The sequence below is a fragment of the Gobius niger genome, assembly GCF_951799975.1.
Source record: "Gobius niger genome assembly, chromosome: 1".
NCBI classification, from domain to species: domain Eukaryota; kingdom Metazoa; phylum Chordata; class Actinopteri; order Gobiiformes; family Gobiidae; genus Gobius; species Gobius niger.
In genome coordinates this window covers 43807181-43831615 of record NC_136852.1, presented here as the reverse complement: position 1 = coordinate 43831615, position 24435 = coordinate 43807181, and the positions used below count along the sequence as shown (strand labels likewise).

The following is a 24435-nucleotide window of genomic DNA, read 5'->3' as shown; positions in this document are numbered from 1 at the left end:
AAGTATAATTACACAAAATTAAACAATGTGGATTTTCTAAGTGGATAAAAGGGGGGACTATATTGTAAGGCGTAATAATACCAGGAGTAGTTTGTCATCTGCGCAGTAAAGTGAAGATTACTGCGCGGATTTCGAACTACTCCTGGACCAGACAGGTCCTAAAGAACTCGTCAAAGCTAAGGTAAGAACATATCTCAGTAGGCTATGTAAAACGGTGGCCTATTCCTTTAAAGATTAACATACTGTTTTTCTCATTTAATGGAACTTTTTTTTTTGTCCTCCATTGGTATATTGTAAACCTATAGACATTTGTGGGGAAAAAACATTGTGCATCTAGTCATAAATCATTTGTGTCAATTTCCTGAACGTGCAGGTATTTTTCTGGCATTTCTATAACAGTTGTAGGTTGTGAAATGTTCCTGTGAACTCATCCCTGTGAAGAATTGGGATGCTACAAATGTGTTGGGAAAGTTAGGAATGAGCTTGTACCACAACTGACATTTTAATTTCCGCTTTCATTACTTTGGCCTTTAAGCTTGAACCGCTCCCCAAAACCCCTGCGCCATTACGCGTCGCTCCTTTCCCTCGTCTTCGTCCTCGTTTTCCAGATTCCTCCCCCGCCCCAGAGACGCCGATGCGCCTCCGCCGTGTGCCGCTCCTCACGTCGGCCCGTCTTGTGCGCTCCAGCTGTGCCATGTGCGCGCGCCGAGGTCACGCTTTCAGGAGGGGGGCGTGCGCGCGAGGATGGGGGCGTGTTCACGAGGAGGCAGCGGTGATGAGAGCAAGAGAGAGAGAGAGAGAGGAGACCCCAGCGCAGAGCAGCAGCAGCAGCAGCAGCAGCAACAGCTTCAAACACGGAGCACAGCGAGAAAAGTAAGTCTGCAACAAGTTTTTCCACTTTTCATTTGAACATGTGTTGACTTTGGAGCTTTGGGAATGATGCGAACTGGACCTTGATCAACGTCACGCGTTCTGATCACGTTGGATGATGTGTCTTAAACGCAATCAATCGTGCAGTGGACATTTCCTACTTTGTTTTAAATGTTTCACTCAGACTTTGGTACAATCTTTGTGCAGTCATTTTGGATGCACTCACTCAAAGGCTCAAAAGTCTTTGTGTTGTGCAAAGCTCCCATTGGACAGTCATCAAACTAAAGGAAATCCCTCCAGTCTGCGACTCCAAATTCGGTCAGTGGGTTCAGCTACTGATGAATACGCGTCTGCTTATAGGGCTGCAACTATCGATTATTTTTACGATTAATCGAGTAATCGCTTGGCTGTGAATGGTGAAGGATTTTTTTTTTTCTTTTTTTTTTCTTCTTCTCATATATAGCTTAAGTGGCTGCTTGAAGATGTGTTGATGGAGTAAACTAAAGAGACATGTCTGTCGGAGGCTCTATTCATGACATTTACAATGGAAAACATTTACACAGACCCTAACTATATAAACAAAGTAGGTTTCATCAAAAATACTACATTTTTATGTCATTTTTGCTCCATCTGAGTCTGTGTGAACCAGAAAACGATCGATTACTAAAATAGTTGTCAACTATTTAAATAATCGATTAGTCGTGGATTAATCGATTAGCCGTTTCAGCCCTGATTGAATTATTATATTTTTGTTCATTTTTCAGCCTTTTCCTGCCAAATAAGACTAAAATATGTATCATATAGAATCAGAAAACAGAGCTATTTTTTTTATTGTTTTCATTTATTCCATACAAGACTTATTCTTTTAAATTTGCATCATTTACTTGAGCTGAAACAACCAAGTCACTTCCTTTACTTCGGTCCATGGACCCAACAGGCATCAGAACCTGGTATCTAAAGAAACAATATTGTTTTCCGGTGCTTGCTTTCGATACCATTTTTATTCTGATGTCATAGTAGCTAAACTTGATGGTATCGTTTGACGGTACCCAGCCCTATTCTCTACCCTTTTATGTCTTTCTTACTTATAATTCTGACCTTAAATAAAGCAGTTCGAAGCGGAAAGTGTTTCTGCATTTGTGGATTTTTATCGTCCACTTGGGAGGAGGCACTAAACCGTGAGATTCATGTTCAGCTCACGCGTAGATCCTCATAGCTACTGATGGGACACTTGTCTGTCTTAGTAATCCTGGACCTATTCTTGGGACACAAATAGACAATGTTTTTTTTCTCCTTTGCATAAATTGGCCAGAATTCCGTTGTTGTTCTTAATGCTTCTGGTAATGTCCATGAACCTTCAGGAACCTGCACTTCCACTCTTACTCCAGTGTCTACGAACTGCCATATGCACTGGAGATGTTGCCTTATCTTGCAAATCCCTCTTTTTCTTCTTAGAAATGTCCCGCAATGCATGATACCTGGAGGTCAGAAACATATGTCAATTTCAGAAGGGAAGAAAACCCTTCCACCGGTTTCAAATTCCAGTCTTTACGTGCAGAGCAGCTCTTGGGAATCCATGTGGTATTTGCTGAAATGAGATTCAAGATCCTAGGTGTCTTAGACCTTGAGATACTTTCGAGCATCATTGCATTGGTTTGTTTAACTAGTAGATGAAGAAGTAAACACTTTGATGAGTGTCTTGTGAACACGGTGAAGCGTTCGTGGCTCGCAAATCTGTGACGTAGCAAATTTCCAACTGTTCAGAATGAGACTTCACATGAAAGCCTTGATAAATGTGTAAAATCGAGCCAAAAGGCCGGGTTTTTATTGAGAAAACAGCAAACCGCAAAGACGGTCAACTTTCCGTCGCATCTCTCCTTTAAAGATGTCTTTTCCAACGCATTCTGGTGGAAAAACGTTATGCAAAAGCAAAAGATTCATAGAGGAGTGGGTGCCAAACAGACTCTTGCCTCATCCGAGCTCTGGGGAATACTTTGTCCATGTGACCAACAGGTTTTTCTCTTCCCCTCTTGTACACAAAGGCGGAGAAGCTTCATCCCCTCTGTCCGTTCTACTGCACGTGTTGTTTCAGGCTTGTGTAACTGCTGCCACGACTACAATACGGTGTTATAACTTGGCGAGCGCGCTCAGATGTCGGCTGGAGGTTCTGAAGCTGTGCATTGCGGTCGGTGATGTCATCTTTGGAGCTGCTGTTTAACCCGGATGGTTGGAAATGATCTCTTTCTGTTTATAAAAAAGAGCCTGTTGTTATTTCCGGACGCTATTTTACGCGAGCAAACAGAAGAACCAGCATAATGGCAGAGTGGACAACAGCAAGAATAAAAAAGCTATATTTATTAATGTAAGAAAATGTGGTGCAAAGTTTTATTTACATGCACATGAAGCTCTTTTCGTCACTTCCCATCTCTAGTCCCAACGTAGCGTCCAGTCTTTTGAACTTCTCCTTGAAATGAACAAATTCCAAAAACTCAGCTTCTCTCCCAGCAAGAAGGTCCTTATGTCTGTTTCCTCCAGGTCCCCCTTGCCACTAAAACTTGTACCCTCTGAATCCAAGATGAATGAGGAAATTAAAAAAATAAAATAAAAAACGCCAAAAGAAGATGTTAGTTTTCCTAAAGACATTTAAAAAAGGCAGGGAAGTGAGATAGAAAAGTGATTTAGCAGACGTCCAGAGTCATGCAGCAGAATGTCCTCGGGGAGTCTGCATTACGTCACTGTGTGTAGGTGTATAATTTGGGGCTGACTGGAGTTTTCCTTGAACTTATCTGAGACGCAAAGCGCTGCTGAGGGAAACTGTTGAGAGAGGTTTTCCAGCCACCGACCGAGGTCAGTAAATCAGGAACATTTTCTCATAAATCAAGGTTCGCTCGAAGCAGTCGTCAAAATTACGGCGTTACAAGCAGTTCTCCATCTGAACTGTGATGTAGAATGGAGAAGTGAGAAGTGAGTTTTTGTAAACAGGTTCACAAACTAGGATTTTTTCTCGATTAACATTAAACATAAAAAAAGTTTAACACAGAGTTTAGATAAAAAATATGCTATAAAACTTTCAAAGGTTAGGGCTATGGGGCATGCATAAAGAATGTTAAAATAAATAAGTTAAAAATATAAGAATGAATATGGTAAGGCGACAACAATTGACATGGAAGAATAACAAGATTGGATTTACATATTGTGTAGGTGTATAAAGTGATGAAGTGATAAGTGATATTACAGTCTGTACTGAGTTATTAGGTCTCTTTATCGTTCATGAGTCTGACAGCGGTGGAGAACAAAACTGTTCAAGTGGCGGGATCGATGGGTCTTGATTGACCGTAGCCTCCTGCCTGAGGGGAGAGGGGTGAATAGTCCGTGTCCAGGGTGAGAAGGGTCAGCTGTGATCCGACCCACACGTCTCCGGGTCCTGGAGGTGAACAGGACTTGGAGAGATGGGAGCTCACAGCGAATCACCCTCTCAGCAGCAGCACAATGCGCTGCAGTCAATACTTGTCCCAGTCTATAGAACCACACAGTGATGGAGGAGGAGAGGATGGACTCGATGACGGCCGTGTAGAACTGCACCAGCATCTTGGTCGGCAGCTTAAGTTTCCTCTACAGAGCCTTCTTGATGAGGGAGCTGATGGTTGGCTCCCATTTGAGGTCCTGGGTCATGGTGGTGCCCAGGAAGCGAAAGGAGTCCACGATGGAGATGGGGGTAGGAGAGTCTGTTAGACCCACTGTCTTCTGGGCGTTCAGCACCAGGTTGTTGTGGCTGCACCAGGATGCCAGACGGTTCACCTCTCTCCGGTAGGCGGACTCATCACCGTCCGAGATGAGCCCGATGAGGGTGGTGTCGTCCGCAATCTTGATCAGTTTAATGGACTGGTGACTGGAGGTGCAGCAGTTTGGGTACAGGGAGAAGAGTCAGGGGGAAAGTACACAGCCCTGAGGAGTTCCAGTATTTCTTCAGGGCTGTGTTTTGTGTATGTTTCAGGTCAAATATGAATACACTTTTTGACGCAACAAGGGCCAAATTGGGTTTTGGAACTTGAAAGGGGGGTGGACAGGTTGTAGCATTTGCCAAATCTCAAATCTCAAATCTCAAAAGTAATTCTCAAATACACAGTAATTGCAGTGATCATTGTTGCTCTCTCCTTTTAGCAAATCCATTTGGGGCTTGGTCATGTTTGCGGGCCGGATAGAAGGGCCACATTTGCCCCCCCCCAACATTAATTTTCAAGTTTTGTTTGATCAAATCAGTCATTCTTCTGAGATCATGTTGTCTTTGTGACATTGTGAAGTACAAAATGAAATAGATTGATTGGAAGGATTGAAAGAGAAAGGCCCTCAACCAAGGCCCCATTCCAAAAAACTGGTGTCCTTTTAGGTGGATAAAACAAATTTGAAAATGTTTCCTAGTGCTTTTGTGGAAAGTGCTCGTTGATTTATGTTTTCTCTTCCCCTTCAGCTCCCATCACCATGAAGCCGAGACACACATCCTCTCTCCTCCTCCTCGTCCTACTGCAGCTTGTTTCTGCACAGTACGAATACCTGGGCTACCCCCCGAGTTACCCCGAACCGGAGCACGAGCACTACCAGGCCCCCCAGCTCTCGGCGGACGTGCCCAGGATCCAGCTGCGACTGGCGGGGGACAAACGGAAACACAACGAGGGGCGCGTGGAGGTCTTCTACGACGGCCAGTGGGGGACGGTGTGCGACGACGACTTCTCGCTGCACGCGGCCCAGGTCGTGTGCAGGGAGCTGGGGTACGTCGACGCCGTCTCCTGGTCCCCGTCAGCCAAGTACGGAAAAGGAGAAGGTAAGTGACGTGACGGTGAAGAGAGTGGGATGTGAAAAATGTGCTTGTTTGCTCAGTGTTTGGTTGTTTATAATGAAAGTGGTGTAAGTGGATACTCTCTCTACTACAGCAGCATCCAAAGTGGTGGTCGGGACCCTCCAGAGGCTTTACTGTCTCAATTAACCCCTTAACTCCCACCTGAACCGAGCACATTTTCTCCAGTTTCCCTTTACCCCAATCCAAAAGCTTCTGGAAAAAAGCTGTGAAAATGAAAAAAATGACAAAAATGACAAAAAAATGACTAAAAAAGACAAAAAAAAAAGACAAAAAAAAAAAAAATGATTTAAAAAAAAATGACAAAAAAAGATGACCAAAAAAATACAAAAAATGTGACAAAAAAGTTACAAATAACACCCCCCCAAAAAAGATGGAAAAAAATGTAATGACGTGAGGAAAATGATCCATTTAGATTTAGAGTTTTGTAGATCTTAGCTTTCAAATGAGGTGTTACACTGGCCTACTGGATTTGGGTAAAGCTGAACTGGAGAAAATGCTCTCGGTTCAGGCGGGAGTTAAGAGGTTAAAGACAGTATCTTTGTAACTAAAGGACAAATGGAGTAAAACATTTATGCATATTGTTAAACCAGATTCCAGATCAGATTCAAAGAAAAAGGTCTGTTAAACCACATTTTGCAATAACACCGCATTAGGTAACAGGTAAAAACTCTCTCAACTCGTTTTGTAATAAAATCGATCACTCCGCACCATCAAGGGGTTTATAATTGTTGGAGGGTAACATTAAATCGCTGTTTATCATACTGGGTCAAGCTGTACAGTCGCACTGTCTCTGTCATAGCTTCCACAGAAAAGGGATAAACACCCTCTCAGAGCGTCATACTGATACGCAAGCAAACATTCTGTGGCTTAGAGTGGGTGCCTGAGCACCACAGTCAAGGCTATGATAGAGATAGTACGACTGTACAGCTTGACCCAGTATGATGAATAACGATTTAATGTTGAAAGCCAAAAGATCCAGTGTCGCATCAGATTTTCACCTAGATCTCGTATTGATGATGTGACCAAGCCTTCTCCAGCACATCCCAAAGATTCTCTGTGAGGTTAAGATTTGATCTGGATGTCTCATGCTCCCTGAACCACATCAGCATCATCATCTTGGTATATGCCTGTGCCATCAGGGTAGGAAATCCACTGATGGAACAACCTGGTCATTCAGGGTGTTCAGGTTGTCGGCTGATCTCATTTATTGGGCACAAAGTGTTGCAGAACCTAAACCAGACCAACTGCAGCAACCCCAGGTCAGAACAGTTGTTACAGTAAGTACGTTTTTTGCTCAGGCAGTGTATGGTACCAAAAAAAAAAAGTAAATAAGTGAAAATGTATGACCAAATAACAAGTACCAAACAAAGTGTGGAGACAGCACTAAGCTCAAATGAATGACACAATCTACTGGTTATTGCACAAAGAAGCAGTCTTTCACCGTCAGACAGTATCCCGACATAACCTACGCGTGTTTAAACCTCATTTCCAAACACTTCATACATGTTTAAGGAAAGTACCCGCTGCTGTTCTTTCCAGTAGAAGACACCTTCTCCGTTTGTCCTTCCAGGGACCATCTGGTTCGATAACCTCCACTGCACGGGGAAGGAGAAGACTCTAGCCCAGTGTCCGTCCAATGGCATCGGCGTCTCGGACTGCAAGCACACGGAGGACGTGGGCGTGGTCTGCAGCGACAAGAGGATCCCGGGGTTCAAGTTCGTCAACTCTCTGCCCAATCACGTGGAGGTAAGAACGGCAATGTGCTTCTGAAGCTTTGTTTCAAGCTTTTTCCACATACTTTTGAATATCTTTGCACAGTATTAAAAGCTATGAATTGCGCCAAAGGAAGGCCTTAAATTAGATTAAAACTTATCTTTAATGTAAATTTCTTGTAAAATAGTGACATTGCTCGACTTTGGTTTTGAATATTGATGTTTCTATTCCTTCCTGTGTTTGATAGAAGGTCTGCGTACCTTAATGAAATAGGCACAGATTTTTGCGTGTTTTTACATATTGAGTTTTTGGGTGCTTGTCTCACCTAATTTTAGAGCTTGGACTAGAAATGGCATTAAATGTAAATTTGCCTTTGAGACAGAACCCACAACAATGACATTGCTCCACTATTTTCACTGCATACATGTCAAAAACACTCAAATTAAATCATCTCCAGTTATGACTGGAATTTGACACAATCTTTTGCTCAAAAGTTGCCCATTGAGCCCAATTTAGCGGTGAATATTGAAATTTCCCCTCATTCACCTGTTTGATTGAATGTTTACAAATCTCACGAAATTAAATATGCCACGATTTTTTGCATTTGTCGCATAAAAAGTATTTAGGCAATGTACACATTACAATAGCATTAGGCTATAGAATAGCACCAAGCATTCAGTTTGACCTGTACAAACCGTGTATAGATACAGACGGCATGTTTGGAGCTGCCCATATATGGTCTTGTTTGAAGAAGTTGGAGGGGGAAACAAAGAAAAGGAAAAAAAAACTGACTTTAACCAGTACTTTAAAGGGACTGTACGGAGTTTAAAAATGTTTAAAAACTAAGTATTTTCCTCCCCCTACATGTTCCAGCCATGTCCTAATGTGTTGAATGAGCCCAAACCTGTTCACCACAACTGCCTCTAAAATCAAGTCACTCAAAAAGTTGTTACTTCGGGTCTGAAGTGCCGTCATGCACGAGCTTAATATAGAAGCTGCAGTTACGCATAAGACCTGAGGTGGCAGTAGTGAGCATAAAATGACCAACTTGCATCTAGTCTCTTTAATAAATGTTGAATTATGAATTATTTTCTACTAATAACAATCCAATGACACGGTGAGGAGTAAAATGGTTCAACAGCCCATAAATACTTAAAAACAGACAATGCTAACCAGGAAGCCAGTGAAGCTAACGTTAGCTGCATGTTACTTAAGATGACGAGTGACATTTTTCACTTCTACTGAACAATTAATTGCAAAAAACACACGAATGGACCCGATTTGACTTGACTTTATTGGTGTGTGATAAATATGTTTATAATCCACCAGAAAACGGCTAAAAAAAGAGTGAACAATTGTGATTCCCGGGAGAGGTTTTCCTGCCCCTCAGCTTGACCAGGCCCTCAAATCTGAACTAAAATTAATCTAATCTGAACATTTGGACAAAATTCAGACAAAAGTAATGGTCAAAGCTCCTTTCAGTCCCGATCCATTTGAAAACCATGGCTTTATAGCGTCACATTCAGTTTCAATTAGAACATGGAAAACACCTAGACTCTGTTGCTTCTTTTATCACTCTCCTCAACCCTCTGCCTCTCAAAGCCCTGCTGTTGAGGAGAAAGTGAAGACACAGTTGTAACGTGGAGGTGTCAGACTCATTACGGTAAGCAAGCAGTTAACCCTTTGAAAACTCCGCGCTGCTTCGGGTTCTGGGTTAAACCAATGAAATGCGGCGGCCGGGAGACACTATCTTTAGGGCTGGACGCGTCAGGCGCATTCCAATGTGATGAGCAAACCCCGACCCACTCCCCACTTCAGCGTCCAGCATCGCGTGGTGTTTCCAAGAGTCCTGCAGGCATGTTTGAATGCACTGAAGTGTGTTTGGGCCTAAGTGATGAATAGTTTTATGGCGTAGGTTCGTGCCTGGGCGAGGCTTTTAGCTTTACAAGCAGCTTTAAAATGATTGAGCAGATTGTTCCAGGGATTAATCTGATGGCGATGATTTTAGTTTTGACCCGGTACCAAGTAATACATGGATAACTATCATGATACTGATGCATTGAAACCCGGGTACTTTCCAAAGCTATACTCAGTGCCAATGCCGCCCATTTGCACAATGAGGGGAAACGCGCAAGAGAAAGCAGTTTCTATAGACCAGTGGTTCCCAAAGTGAGGTCCACGGAGCCTCGGGGGCCTCTGAGGAAAACCAGACTCACATGGCTTAAAGCAGTACTAAGTAACGTGTTTACCTTAATAAATCCTTCCCGTAGTCCCTGTGGGGGTAATACAAGTGTTTATGGGATGATTGGAGGGTCTTTCATCTCCCCCTGGTGTCTCTGGCCAGAAAACCATGTTTGCGACTTGACTGCCACCGGACCGGAGCCACCAATACACACTAATGAAATCACGAAGAAGCTAACATGCTAACGGGCAAAGCTAACTGTGGGCTAACGTCACTTTAAATAGTATTTACAGCCAAGTTTGATTGAAAAAAAATCTTTCCATTGTATAATTGGATGTACAATATCCCTCTCTCCCTCCGCTTTTCCTGTCAGCGTAGTATTTACTCTCCAAGACAATTAATACGTTCAAAAATCGTAACTTGCTATGACACCTGCAGTTGCGCTTATGGCCTCTAGGGGCAAGAGTTACTTAGTACTGCTTTAAGGCGCACCGATGGAGTGTGGAGTGGTGACCCGACTGATGCCTCTGTACATAAAAAAAAAGATCATTCTGTACTTTCCAGGCATACCTGCCACTTATCAGCTGTTCTTTTTTCTCAGGGCGACAGGGGCGTGATCGCTGGAGATGGGTGTCCCTGGTGTTTATTTATCAAGAACTTTAGAGCCTGTACAGTTGGCGAAAGTGCAGTCCACAAAACATACATCATAAAATCATATCATTCTGTGTTGAACTCTTGCGAAAAGAAGTGCGTTTTTAGGTGAGATTTACAAACTGGCAGAGACTGGGCCTGTCTAATCTCTGATGGCGGCTGATTCCACAATTGCGGACCAGTAACGGAGAAGGCTTGGTCGTCCTGAAGTGTTTCTCCTAACGCCGGTGATACTTCTGAGTATTAGTGTCTGACTAAATGAACCTTGATAGTTATGCAAGGATTGACTTTTCAAACAGGAAACATCAATCCACCCATCACAGGCTCATTTTTCATTCACTTTCCACACTTTGTGAGGCTGATTGATAGTGGCACAGCGGCCTAGTGGTCATCTCACAGCAAAAAATATATCTCGTTCATTAGCAGACCGCGGGGGACCTATCTGTGTGGAGTGTCTGTGTGGGTTTTCTCCAGATGCTTTAGTTTCTTGCTTTAGTTTGGTCTCCAGGCGCTGCCCACTACCTCAGACATGCTGGGTCAAACGCAGGAGACTATTTTTTTTCAGAGCCTACACTCTTTAGGTTTCAGAATCTTGGCTGTTTATTTATCTGTTGTTTTGTCTCGTGAATACGCTACGTGACTTTGCGCAGGGTCTGAAGATGTTTCAGAGGTCTAGACGTCTGGACTCAAGCAGAGCACAAGCACTGTAGTAAGCTTTTCCATTCTGTAAAGCCTCCTGTGTTTCTCTATGGGAATCCCAGCTGCCTCCTCCTCCCCCTCCTCCTCCTCCGCTGCCTCTGCTCTTATCGAGGGAGGGGTCTGACTCAGCTGAACTCTCCTCTGTGGCTGCAGTGACGGCATGTCTCTGTTTGGGGTCCACTGATGCTACATTAAATGCTTTGTCACAAATGTAAATAATGAGGTTGAACATGACAAGATAGGTGTTCAAGATTATTTGATGTATCACTATAATCCGCTTCATCGATTGAAAGAAATACTAACAATGACGAATAAATGAAAGAAGATTGAAGTTCCATCTAGGACTGTCACGATAATTACTATATGGACTTATCGTTCAGTAAATGACAGCTAAACAATACATTTTTGGGCTCAATATTCATCGCCGGTACATTTATTTGCATTTTTCCCCCCATTTTTTCTACTGTACTACATTATTTTTTACCCAAAGCAAGTTATGTTTCATAGCATTTCATGTTTATTGTAGGATATTGCAAAAGAAAGTCATTGAACAAAGTGTTCAAAAGTTCAGTTTTTGTCAGGATTTTCCAAATTGACTTCCATTTTAGCCTCATATTTGGCCCTGATTTAGTATCAAGCCAGAAACAAATTGTTGTTTGCGTCACTCAATGTGACAACAGGAGTCATTTGGAAACCAGCAATGATACAAAAAACAAATGTGACAAACGTAGTGTCCAAATGAAGAGTCAGCAGTAAGATGGATAGGAACCCTGAGCATGTCTGTTCTTAAAGCCTCCTTTGCAACAAGGAAAAAGTGAAAATCCGCTGGAGGAGAAAAGAGAGATCTCGAGGAGAACCACATGAAAGAAGGATCCACATGAAAGGACGGACTTTAGGACGACCCAGGGCTGAAGACTGTAGAGCTAACGTCCAGTCCTTGTTGGAGATTCAGCTCATTCAGTCCTTGTTATTTGGTCTAGTTGAAGCTCAATCTTATGGAAAAACTCATCGATGCACCTCAAAAAAGGTCCAGTTTTTGAAACATTGGGTTATTTTCGAATTGTTGCCAGTCTCAAAAAAAAGTCCCGTTGCATTGATTAAGTGGACTTAAACTATCCTGGGTGGCTGAGAATTCTTTTTAACAGTCTATTAGTTATCATCTACCAAACACATTTTTTGTCCATATTGTGAAGATTTTCTGATGACAATGACGATGATTCCAAAAAGTCTGGATTCAGTTTTTTTTTTATTCCTTCTTTGTTTCTTCTCTCATCGTAAAACCAGGCCACAGTTTTTAGTTTCGATCTTTTTCGTTCAATTTCTGTCTGTGCTGAAACTTTCCTCGTGTCGCTGTCTTTGCTCCCTGGTCTTTCTAATAACTATCTTTGAACTTTACGAAACCCCGAGGTCATGTCACTGACTCTTGACCCCGTCGGACTAAAAGCAGAGGTGTTGCATTTAGAGCCCTCTGGTGGCGTGGGATTTCTGAGTCCGGTCCCAAACATGTTGCCGTTTGTCCATAGTTTGTTCTCCTGTGGTCGGGTGCATTTCATGGTTCTCGTGTGGAGTCCAGATGTGAGCGTTTAGCCTCGTCTGAGCCTCGCTCTTGTGGGCAGTAAACAGCGCAGGTCACGGCAGATGCGGAGATGGAGGCGACGCTTTGTTTAGTCCAGGCATGTACTGTTTTTGTTGCTTTTTCTCATTGACAGGAAGCACAAATAAGAAGTCCTGGGTTCGATTTCCTTGGCCAGGTGGGGCCTTTCTCTGTGAAGTAAATAAAGGCCGCAATAAGTGTATAATTCCCACATTTCATTCTTAAAAGCCAATAGAAAAGTGTCTAAATGACGTCACCACTGATAAGAATTCCCACAGAGTTCTTCTCAAAGGAAACTTTTAAAAGGTTTCTCCCACATTTGATTGATCGTCCTAAACATTGGCCGCAAATGGACGCTTTAGAAAAGAAAATCTGAATCTGTAGCGTCTTCTTCTTCATCGTCGTTTGGTCTCTGTTTGCAATCTGATGACATTTGCGAGATTTTGATGATTCGAGTGAAGCCGCTGTTACTCACTCATTCGTTTCCGATGGCGTTTGCCCCTTTCCGCAACACTGGGCTGACCGATAATGTAGTTTGGGCCTACAAGCTCTGTGGGATTTTGTTGTCAGTGGAGCTGCACAAATGACATGGACATCGACAGCGGGCTTCGTTGTGTGTTTCTGGATGTAAAGATTATGGAGCACGGAAAGATGTCGTCCCTTTCAGAGTATCTTGAATCGCTTCGATGCGAACCAGAGCACACACCCTTTGCTCTGACACTCAAAACTGAACTCAGGTGCATCTTTTTTCCACTGATCGTCCTTGAGATGTTTCTACGACTTGACCAGAGTCCACCTGCGGTAAATTCAATCCATTGGACTTGATTTGGAAAGACACACCTCTCTGTAAGGTTCCATCGCTGACGGAGCGTGTCAGATCAGAAATTAAGCCCTGAAGTCAAAGGAACTGTCTGTAGACTCAGAGAGACAGGTTTGTATCGAGGCAAGTTTGAAGTTGAATGGTTTTGTATAGCCCAATATCACAACAGAAGTCGCCTCACAGGGCTGCACCAAACATTAAGGCATCAAAACAGAGCAATAAATATGACAATTAAAAGTTCAGGTGAATCCAGGCAAATATAATGTCCAATAAGCGTCGGCAGCAGGTAGTGACGAGCGGCCTGGGTGTCCCCCGTCCTTAGACTCTCCGGCAAGGAAAAACTCAAAAACCCGGCAGGAGAAAAGAGAAACCTTGGGGAGAACCACAGAAAGAGAGATCCACTCCCATGGACGGACAGACTATAGAGACCCAGGGCCGAAGGATCCCTCAGCAGACGGGCCAAGATCACAGACCGTCCAGTCCTCAGATTCCAGAATGTTCAGCTGGGTTCCTCCGTTCGATCTAGACAGGCACTCCCGAGGGGGAGTGGGACAGGAGACACCATGTGAATAGTGATGAACAGACTACAGATAAATTAAATATTGTATCATAATAAGACAAAGTCTGCAGTAAGAAGAAGAGGATAGAGCTCAGTGGACCGGCACAGATCTGGGGAAGGCTTCAGAAAAACTGTTGGAGCATCGAAAGTCCCGAAGAGCACTGCAGCCTCCATCATTCATAATGGAAGAAGTTCAGAACCACCCCTGCCCCGAGCTGGAGAGAAGGGCCTTGGTCAGGGAGGTGACCAAGAACCTGATGGTCGCTGCGACTCTAAAAGGTTTAGTCCTGGACTAATCTTTAGACTTCCTGGTATTGGATCTAAAAAAAAATCCACACCCCCGACCCAGACAGAAGGTTTAGGTTGATGGGACACACCAGAAGGGCTAACTAAAGTGGTTGGCCCAAAGCAAACAGTCTCTGTGGGGGTTCACCCCTGATTTTCAGCAGATGTGGTTGCGGGACAGAACAAAACCCGTTTCAACATGAAGAAATCGTGAGGTTTGTGAGCTGTGGTGTCGGGCTGTGTCTGTTTCCATGCATCATTTACTCTGAGGTAAACAGGCCAAGAGGAACACGCAGTTAGTCGCTGTGAGAGCAGAGGAAGCAGACGAGAACGTCACGTGGAGCAAGTGGATACACGGCTTTCGCACAACTCGGTGACATTGCTTGTTGTTATGCACTTTGCCAAGAAAATGTTTCACCGTTTTCCAAAGCTTTCCCAAAAAACATGACTCAAGTGCAGTCACGCGTCCTATACAACAACACTGCTGCTCTTCTGTACATTTACCTCAGCCCAGTCTAAATTTCCTGTTTCCCTCTGTATTAGCAGTGTGTGACCAAACCCCAGCAGAGTTTTCTTTCCTGAAGTCATTTTTTCCTCTCGATGTCAAACGGTTGAATATTTTGTGGTTTTGTGACAGAAAAGCTCCATGTCGGCTCCACAGAAGTTTACACTGTGAGCTGTGGACATTTATCTCCAAAATGACACTGGCCTATTGGGTTACAGTTCAGATACAGACATAGCATTTCCACCGGGGATCATAAGCAGATGGGTTCTGCCTGAGACGGAATTCAAACGGCCGGTTCTGTTAAAGTTGTCTCAGTCTGTCTTCTTCTTTAAAGCTCACAACGCTTGGCTTCGTCCCTTGTGAGGTGGTGCTCCTCTGTTTGTGAAGTCAGGGCGGCTTGTTGATTGTAGAGGAACAGGACATGAAGTTCAGTCGGTGTCGGAACAGAAGATGCGGAAAGGCGGGTCAGGTGAACGCAGAGGATTTACTGTGCTGACCTCTTCAAAGGGCTGAGGAGATCCGAGGTCACACATCTGTTTGAACATACATTTATGTTTGCGGCTGAAGCTGAATACGAATAACCGTTCCCACATGTCTTTAACCGCACAGATGACGGAGTACAGTGACACACTGCTAGCAGCTGTCCTTTGTACTCATGACGCATGTGCTTTGTGTTTTCTGCGACGGAAGTTCTTCGAGATTAGCGCTCCATCTCCAGCACCAAATTGTTTTGCTATTTGACTGTCCCAGCGGTCTGATTTTAATGTTCGGATAAGTGGAGACGAGATTTTGTAGTTATGCGGTGTTGTGTCAGTAGCAAAATACCAATTGCGCTGTTGCACACAGAAGCCCTATCTGGGGTCATCGGTCATCGGTCACATGTAAAAACAGCTACATCTGCCCCAAATTTGCTGTACAACAAACATTGTAAAGCGCAATTAATGAGTAAAAAACAATTACAAGATATACAAACTTGAAACAGCAATAATAATTATACGACCTGCTCAGCTTGCGTTGAAGGCCAGAGCAAAAAGATGGGTTTTCAACAACGACTTAAAAAACATGAATAGACTGGGCCATTTTAACATTTAAAGGGATATTTCAGGATTTTTGACACAGGGCCTCATTTCCGAGTTATCCAGAGTGTTGCTCATTTCTGGAGATACTTTTTTTGTAATTCATGCAGTTCTTATATTTGAAGAGTTATGTGGCGCTAGGCTAGTGCAAGGCTTGCGCATTTCTACAATATCAGCTAGCCTGCACTAAAAACAGTCTGACCTGTTCCACAGAGCACCCGAGGCAAATCACTTATAACGCCAGACTAACCATATAAATGTCTGTGTCGATAGAATAATTTTAACCATTTTGCATTTAAAATACCTTATATTTGAGCAGCATCAGCTTCGTGGTTGTGTAAGCTACGCGGCGGCGGAGTGATCTGCTAGAAAATAGTCCCTCAAAATGTGATCATTCATGTGAGTTATTTCCACAAATTATTCTATCGACACAGACATTTATTTGGTTAGTCTGGCGTTATAAGTGATTTGCCTCAGGTGCTCTGTGGAGTGCGTAAGACTGTTTGTAATGCAGGCTAGCTGATACCATAGAAATGCGCTAGCCTTGCACTAGCCTAGCGCCACGAAACTCTTCAAATATAAGAACTGCATGAATTACAAAAACTAATATCTCTAGAAATCAGCAACACTCTGGGTAACTAGGAAATGAGGCCCTGTGTCAAAAATGCTGAAATATCCCTTTAACTGAAGGCTGTTCCAACAACACAGGAGTCATGTGCTCACGTTTCCTCATCCCTGTGAGCGGACGCACCTCTGCATTTTGAACGAACTGCAGGCGACAGATGGAAGTTTGATTGAGCCCACAGTACAGAGAGTTACAACAATCTAAGCGACACGTAATAAAAGAATGAATAACACCTCCAGGTTGGCATGCAGCAAATAAGGTTTGACTTTGAGCAAACGCAGCTGAAAAAATCTATTTTTGACGACGTATTTGTGTGTACAATTTAAACAAACAGTCCAAAACAAGCCCAAGATTCCCAGCAGACTTGTGGCAATAGTTACTCAAAGCGCCCAGAGCGCTGACATCACATGAGTTTCCAAATACCACAATTTCACTTTTAGAGTCATTTAGCTTTAGACAATTTTGATTCCATGATCCAGCCCTTCACTTCCTGTAAACATTCAGACAAACTTCAACATTGTCTGTGCCTGACTATAGGTTTTCTCTTTTATACTTTTGAAATGCATAAACAAACATTTGGATCAGAGTAAAGTGTTAACATTATTAGTGTGGTCATAGTGTGGCCTTTGCTCTGCCCAATCCCGTCAGACCTTGGAAGCTAAGCAGGGAAGGGCCTGGTCGATACTTGGATGGGAGACCGTTTGGTAACACTAGAAAACCTAGCAAAGAGTGAGTGGTGGTGGTCGGAGGAGCCGATGGCGCAGACTGGTTGCCTCGCTGCCGTCAGTCTACCCCAGGGCAGCTGTGGCTACGATAGTAGCTTACCACCACCGAGTATGGAGTGAACAAATAGTGCAACGTTAAAGCGTCTTTGAGTGTGTAAAAAATGATGCATTATTATTATTAGTGTAGCTAAAATGCGGACACTGTTAAACAGGGCTGGGACCCTCCACTTTTGTCACATTCCGATACGTATCACGATACTTGGGGCCAATCCAATACGTACTGCGATACAATAAGTAATTATGATGAGTAATATGTTCACCTTAAAATGTGTAAAATGAAACAGTCATGTGTCCAGAGTTTATAAACCAAATGCCATTTGACATTTATTGAAGTGTTAAGATTGAAAAGTGCATCAACACAAAATGTAACAAAGTGCTGTTACTGGAAAACAAAGGAGTGCAGGATAGTTTTGCAATATTTGATTTGTAAAACTATGATTAATACTTACCAAAGGCATATCTATCATCAAACTAAGTAGTAATTAGAAAAACTTGGCCCATAATCATTTGGCCTCATGGGTTTACGTGATATAAACATTGAGATTCACTTTTCAATATCCATGCTTTTATTCTGAAGCCCAGTCGTCCTTGGGCAGCACTTTTACTTCTACGTCCTTGATGGTGTGCCAGCTCTAACCCCTGTCTGGCGGTTTTCTGAATTTCCTCCACGTGTCGTGTTACTACGCCGCTCTCGTAACGATGACCTAATCCCGAACGCCGTGAAAAGCACTTCATTTCCATCCACTCACTGCGGCTAAAACATCTGCTCCCACTTTGCTCTCCAGCCTCTTAAAAAGCGAGGAAATTACATCTTCCTAATTCTCTAAATACTAATTGCACACTGCCTGTAATTTGTGAAAAATTCTTGCTCAAAGGCTGAAGTGACTTTTAATTTATTTTTATTCTTCCGAGTGGTTTTACATGTGAGGCTGGAGCAGGAGTTTGGATTTTTGCAGCATTTTTGCAGCAATTTAGATGAAAAGGACAAATTATCTGAACTTTGATCATATAATCGAGTTTGGAATGAATAAATTATGACTGCATTGTAATCGCTCGTGAAGCAAAGTGTTATTAATGTGGTTATAGTGAGATCTTTTATTGAAAACAATCAAGATGGCGACCGGGCTACTGTCTGATCTCATCATTCTTTTTAAACTGTAAATATAATCTCCCACTTTATGTCCAGACAGTATTTGGACATGAAGGGAGAAAGTCGGTACAGCTTTACAGGAACCGGGTCAGTCAAAAGTTTGGCATCACTTTTAATGTATCGGCTTTTCTTTATTTTCAACACTATTTACATTGTGTGATTCTCATTGAAGACATTAAACTATGAATGAACACACAGGATTATGTAGGAAACAAAAAAGGCTGAATTAACTCAAAACATTCTTCATCTGTTACTCTTTATTCTTGGCGTTTTCTCAATGAGCTTCATAAGGGCGTCCCTGAAATGGTTTAACAATCTGTGAAGTGAAACTCATTTCTTTGACGACATCGTGAAGCTCATTGAGAAGCATTGAGTCTGTCTAAAAGATAAATCCATATTCAGTGAGAATCTAAATGGTCTTGAAATGAAAGAAAAGCGAATACAGAAAAAAAGGTCTTTCCAAACTTTTGACCTGCACTGGCAGGCAAGTTTCTTCAGTGGAGGCCGATTTTGGACGGCCTGACCCTCCACTTGTCGGCCAAAGTAAAGCATCACTTTCTTCAAATGCCAGTGTTGTACATTTTACAAGGCCTAAATGGTGTTCTGCTAAGGCCTTTTTAAGGAATTGACAGCATTTTTCCAAATTTCTAGAGTACTTTAACAGGTATTTGATCTCTCATATTGCTCAAAATCATCTTGTAGGGCCAGATGTTCTTTGATGAAGGGTCGGTTTTGGTCCCCGAGCCCAACGTTGCCTCCCCCTGGGTTAGGCAGTAAGTAAGTAAGTTTCACTTGAGCTTAAACCCTCGGTTGCAGATCATAAGCACTGTTGTTGTCTTGTTAATGTAAGCAACTACTACTGCTACTACTAAAATTACCAGGCAAGTGTTAGGTTTGCTTATTTATATTGCAATGTGGAGGACATGAATTACTTTTTAGCTTTTGAGTGGCCTCAATAGGTGTTTTGTTGAGGAAGTTCCGTTATTATCACAACGGTGTCAGTTTGGACCAATGGGCGCTGGCTGCTCTGCTTTATGCCCACGACACTGGGGGCCGCCATTGCTCCGCCATTGCTCCGCCATTGCTGTAGTACCTCCATATCGCCACTAGGCCCCATTTAAAAGCATTGGAGTTTAGACACCATAAAAACAACTTTAACGCCTGGTTTCAAATTTTTCAACACTAGACTAGGCTAGATATTCCTCCTGAGATAACGCTGGGTTAATCACAATACATGAAACCAGGCTGGTTTTCGTAATAAGAATTTTAGAAATCTCGTACTTAATGAGGGTCGGACTGTTAGCATTGGAGCAGCGCGAGCTACACGTCACACAAGGGCCGAGTCTACGGTGAAAATCCCGCCCGTATGCCCTTTTTAGGAACATGCTTCGTCAGAGCTGGGGAGGAGGAGTCTGTAAACCCGCCATGAATTCCCCCACGGCCGTGGTCATTATGGTAAACGGGGAGGAGTGAGAATAAGACGTCCATTTTTTTTACTGTCTATGGTTTGGACCCGTGCCTGGCTACTGTATTTTTCACCGGACTTTACAACGAACCACTTCAGCTTTATGTTCTTGTAGCTTTACTTCGACAGTTTAGTAAGTTGAGAGCAGTTGGTTGCCATGTTTCATAATCTGTTTTATTGTGTGCGGCCACACTGACAGCTCCTCAAGCTGAATATTTCATATCTCACTGAGATGCTGTTTGTAAAGCAGAGGGTTGACTGAGCAGCCTCTATTAAAACCACATGTTTCCGGTGCTGTTCTCGTGTTTGTCTTGGCCTGTGCTCTGCTGTGGAACACTCAGGAATGCTGTACTACACTAAGTCACATTAGACTACTCTTTTAAGGCGAGACCCGGCAGGTGAAAACTTCCATTGTTCACGCAGTGGTCAATGTTTAATGTCAAAGTCAAACTAGCCAAACTTACCCTTTTTTCGGTACGTCTTTTATGGCATTTTGTGCACTGGCGAGCTATAGTTATTCAGCAAATCACTACAATGGTGCGGGGCTCCCTCTTCTGTCTGACCCTCATCCATTCACAGATATTGATATGTTTTGTAAGGTTCTCTCAGCAGTGAAAAGCTTCCAAACGATTGATCTCGGAGCGTCCTGGAGACTACTATGATGGAAAGTAAAGGCGCCAGGCTGACCACTTATACAGATTCTGGGTCACTACAGGGTTAAGTCCACACAAATATCAACTTTTTTCCAACGTAAAATGTGCATAATGCACCTTTAAAGCTTTTTTTGAAAGGAATTTCCAATGTATAAAATAATATAACATTCACATGAGCTGCTCCTCTGATGGACTCATTTCTAATCCAGCATTTTAATCATATGCGTACGCTACAAGGAATGCTTTTTGTACTCCTTAGGGAAATACCTTTTTCTCAAGCCCGTTTGGTGACTGTGCCTTTCACTTTGCTACACCTTATTTTCTATTAGTCATGGCAGCTCAGTATTTGACCAGATGACTCCTACTGTATGGCTGGAAACACTTACTACACTCCGGTAAATAGGCGCTGTGGTATGTGAACTTTTGAATCGTGGGTTGAGATATTATATTCGCTGCTTGATTTTGCGATTTGCTTGGGACTGGAGTCAAGCGGCAGATGGATAGTGCATCTAATATTACCGCAGCTCAGAGAAGCTTAAATGGAGAGAGGCTCAGCAGGCGCTGAAAACTCGAATGATCATGCAGGAAGTTGATGGAAAAGTGCATAATAAAAATGATTCAGAGGCATCTTTCGAAGTCATCATGTGAAGAGAAGGGATTGAGGGGGCTGAGTTGGAAAGAGGCAGTATGTCTTCACTTTGGAAGATAGAAAGTCAGGATTTGTTTCTTGAAAAGAAAAGTGTCAAAAAGTGTCCACCTGGATGTAATTAACTGTTATGATCTGGGGTTGCTACAGTTGGTCAGGATTAAGTTCAGCAACACTATGAGCCCAAAGAATGAGATCACCTGGCGACCGAATGATTATTATTCTATCAGTGCATTTCTTCCTGATGGCTCGGCACATTCCAAGATGACAAGGCCAGAATTCATTTACCTGCACTCCTGCTTTTTGTATCTGTTCAAAAGCAGGTCCATCTGGAACTTTGGCAACAGCCAATCAAATCTCAGAAGGTTTTGTATCGATCCAATCACAAACCACGTTGTCACAACAGGAACCGAAACACAAGTAAAATATTTTCTTCAATGTACTTAACAGGAATGTACCTGCGTTGATGTTGATGCTTCATCTTCTGTAAGAGGATTTTCTTTTTCTTGTTTCCATCTATCCCTGATCAAAACGCACATTGGTTGAAACGGCCGTGAAATTGTGATTAGAATCTGAAGTGAGTTGCTAATGGCCCCTCGCATCCTTAAGTTTTTATGGCAAAAACGACACATTGTACATGGTTCACATTAGTCTCCACTTTTCTGGACGATGCTTTGTAAAACCATGAACTTCCTTGTTTTCAAAATACGCCGTCTGTGTCAAAGCCCATCGGGAATTTGAAGAAGTCACCCCTGATCCCAGATAAGAGGAAATGTGTGTATTCTGGCTGGACAGGCTAAAGATTCTATGAGCTCACATTGGACCCCATTGAGAATCTTTGGGATGTGCTGGAGAAGGCTCTTGGTGAAAAATGAATGCAACACTGAATCTTTTGACATTGCAGCTTCTTCAAACAATACCACTGTGACCGTGTGACCTTTTATTTATGCTCAGGCAGTGTAGTCTACATCTTAACAAGAAGTACAATGGAAGTATGAGGAATAAAATCGTATTTGGAATGACGTCATCCTTTACAGTGGAGGAAGAACTTTTGGGAAATCTGGCCATGTATAGCTTTACCAACTGACATTGCACACACTTTGTTTTGTTCGTGGAGCCTGTATGTGTCTGTGGCTGAACACCGCACTTGGGCCGCTCCGCTGTTCTCTGCTGCGTTCCTGATTACTCTGATGGATCGAACATGTGGGGTTTTCCTGGAAGACGCTGCATACTGAGGGTTAGCAGGACATACCGGAAAAGTGAGCTGTACGTTGGATTGTGTGAGACTTCAAATTGCGGTCGCAGCAGGACCCATAGGTGCAGAAAGATGGCCAGGCTCGCTTCACAAATCCTCCAGCACACGGTGAAGCTGTCACATTGTGCCGCTGGTGATTCTTGCCGAGACACGTGAGTCCGATCTGAACCGTAAACAGGAAGTTCATTAAGAACATCCGACCCGCGCGCAGAACCAGACACTCTGTTATGTAAGCTAACTACTGTGTTCAGGCCTGTAAGACTTTAGGGGTCAGTAAGTTGGGAAAACTCCATGCTTTCTACGTTTTGGTGGACATACATGTGCGTAGTCTATAATACTTCTAAAATGGAGACTCAAAACAGGGAGAGAATCTGCAAACTATGGAAAAGAACTTGTGTGTTGCAGCTTTTCCAATAAAAGCGTTACTTCAACATTTGTTTGTCTCACTCCCATATGTTCTTGTTGCATATTGATGTTCTACTTGGAACCTTGTTAAGATCCAACCATGCAAAATGTAGAAGGAAGTGAATTCCATGTGTTAGCACCTGTGTAAGTTATTTTCATGAAGTTGGTTCAAGGTCTGGGAACAACCAAAGTCGTCAACAAATAGTCAGCTGGTTACCATTTCCGTAAAGCATCTTCTGATGATCTTAACTCCTCTCTCCAGCGCTCAAGTTGATAATCAGTCAAGTCAATGGTGTAACAGATGATCACGACTGGATTGTAACTTGAAATGCTTCAAAGTTCAGTATTCATGCACAGTGCCGTTGGACAGACAAGTGACAGCCGTTAATGCATGTTTCCAGTCGTCTTGCAAGGATTTCCATTGTAGTTGGCAGCAAAGCTCAATAAAACACATATTTGTCAGTGATCTTTTCTCGTTGCCCTGAGTTGACTTTTGCTTCTGCTTCAGGCCACCAAGTCGACGCTTAGTTATAAACCTCCTTTAAAGCCGGTGCAGCCTGGTTACATTTCCAGTCCTGATGGAGACGTTTATGTGGTGAGTTTGGTATAAAACACACGGCATGCGGCGGGTGATTTGTAGACTCCAGTGGGTCCTGCCCTCTCTCCTGCAGACAGACGTCCTGGTGGTTATCAGACCTCTGCAGTCATTATTAAACTTGTTTTTAGTGGATAATGACAGGATCTGGACCATCTGTGAATCTGCACCAAACCCAAAGGCCTATATCATGTAGCTCACGTGCAGGAGGCTTTCCAGCTGATTCAGCCTTCTCCGTACATTCTTCTCGAGATAATTGATGAAATTAGAATTTATACATTTATGTTTGACGACTGCCTTTATCATGCTGTCTAGTTTGGTTTTCCCTCTGCTGATGATTTGGTAGATATTACGGCAAATGTTCTTACTGTGACTGAAGTGGGCAATGTGCTGAAAAGTTCTCGCACAGGAACACTCGCATGTTTCTGCAGGGTCTTAAATAGTAGTCTTGATTTTCATTTTTTGGTTGCTTAAAAAGTATTAAAGGGGTTGTATCATGCAAAATTGACTTTAAGAGCTTTACCATGTTATGATGTCGTCTTCTCGTCAGAAACATACCTGGAGCTGTACGGTGAATGGAGTAGGAAGAGGCGGATGGAAAGTAGACCTTTCATGCTAACAAAATCTGAAGTTCAATATAGGTGCCTTCCGCATGACGTCACGCCAACTAAGTTACTCCATCTTGACGGGATACATGCTAATGAACTCCAGATAAACTCACACCAACGTTTCATTTAAAATCTGCATTTCAAAACCGCTGAAATGCTGAAATTTCTCATGTCTTATGCCTATTGAAAACTGCTGTAGCATAGAAGGATTTACTGTCAGTGTGAGATTTACTGTTCGTTAATCTGTGAAAGATCGCTATATATAAGCTGGGTGTCCAATTCAATGTGTTTTACAGTATTATTAGCCTGCTGGGTTAGCGAAGTGTCAAGTAACTTACCTTACTCATGACAATGAGAATAACAACAATAACAATGAGAAGAAACTATGTACTATGTAAATATCGCCAAACTCGAGTGAAGGTATGTTGACCTAGAACTT

At 42.9% G+C, this 24435-nt stretch overlaps 1 protein-coding gene across 1 annotated transcript in view; it reads left to right on the top strand.

Annotated features, from left to right (window-relative positions):
* Positions 1 to 809: 809 nt before the first annotated feature.
* Positions 810 to 24435, top strand: part of loxl2b (lysyl oxidase-like 2b) — a 42800-nt gene continuing 19174 nt past the window's right edge. The window contains exons 1-3 of the mRNA XM_079567593.1: positions 810 to 873; positions 5339 to 5689; positions 7296 to 7471. Coding sequence (XP_079423719.1) covers positions 5350 to 5689; positions 7296 to 7471 — 516 coding nt within the window. The 5' untranslated portion in view covers positions 810 to 873; positions 5339 to 5349. The remainder of the gene's footprint in view (positions 874 to 5338; positions 5690 to 7295; positions 7472 to 24435) is intronic.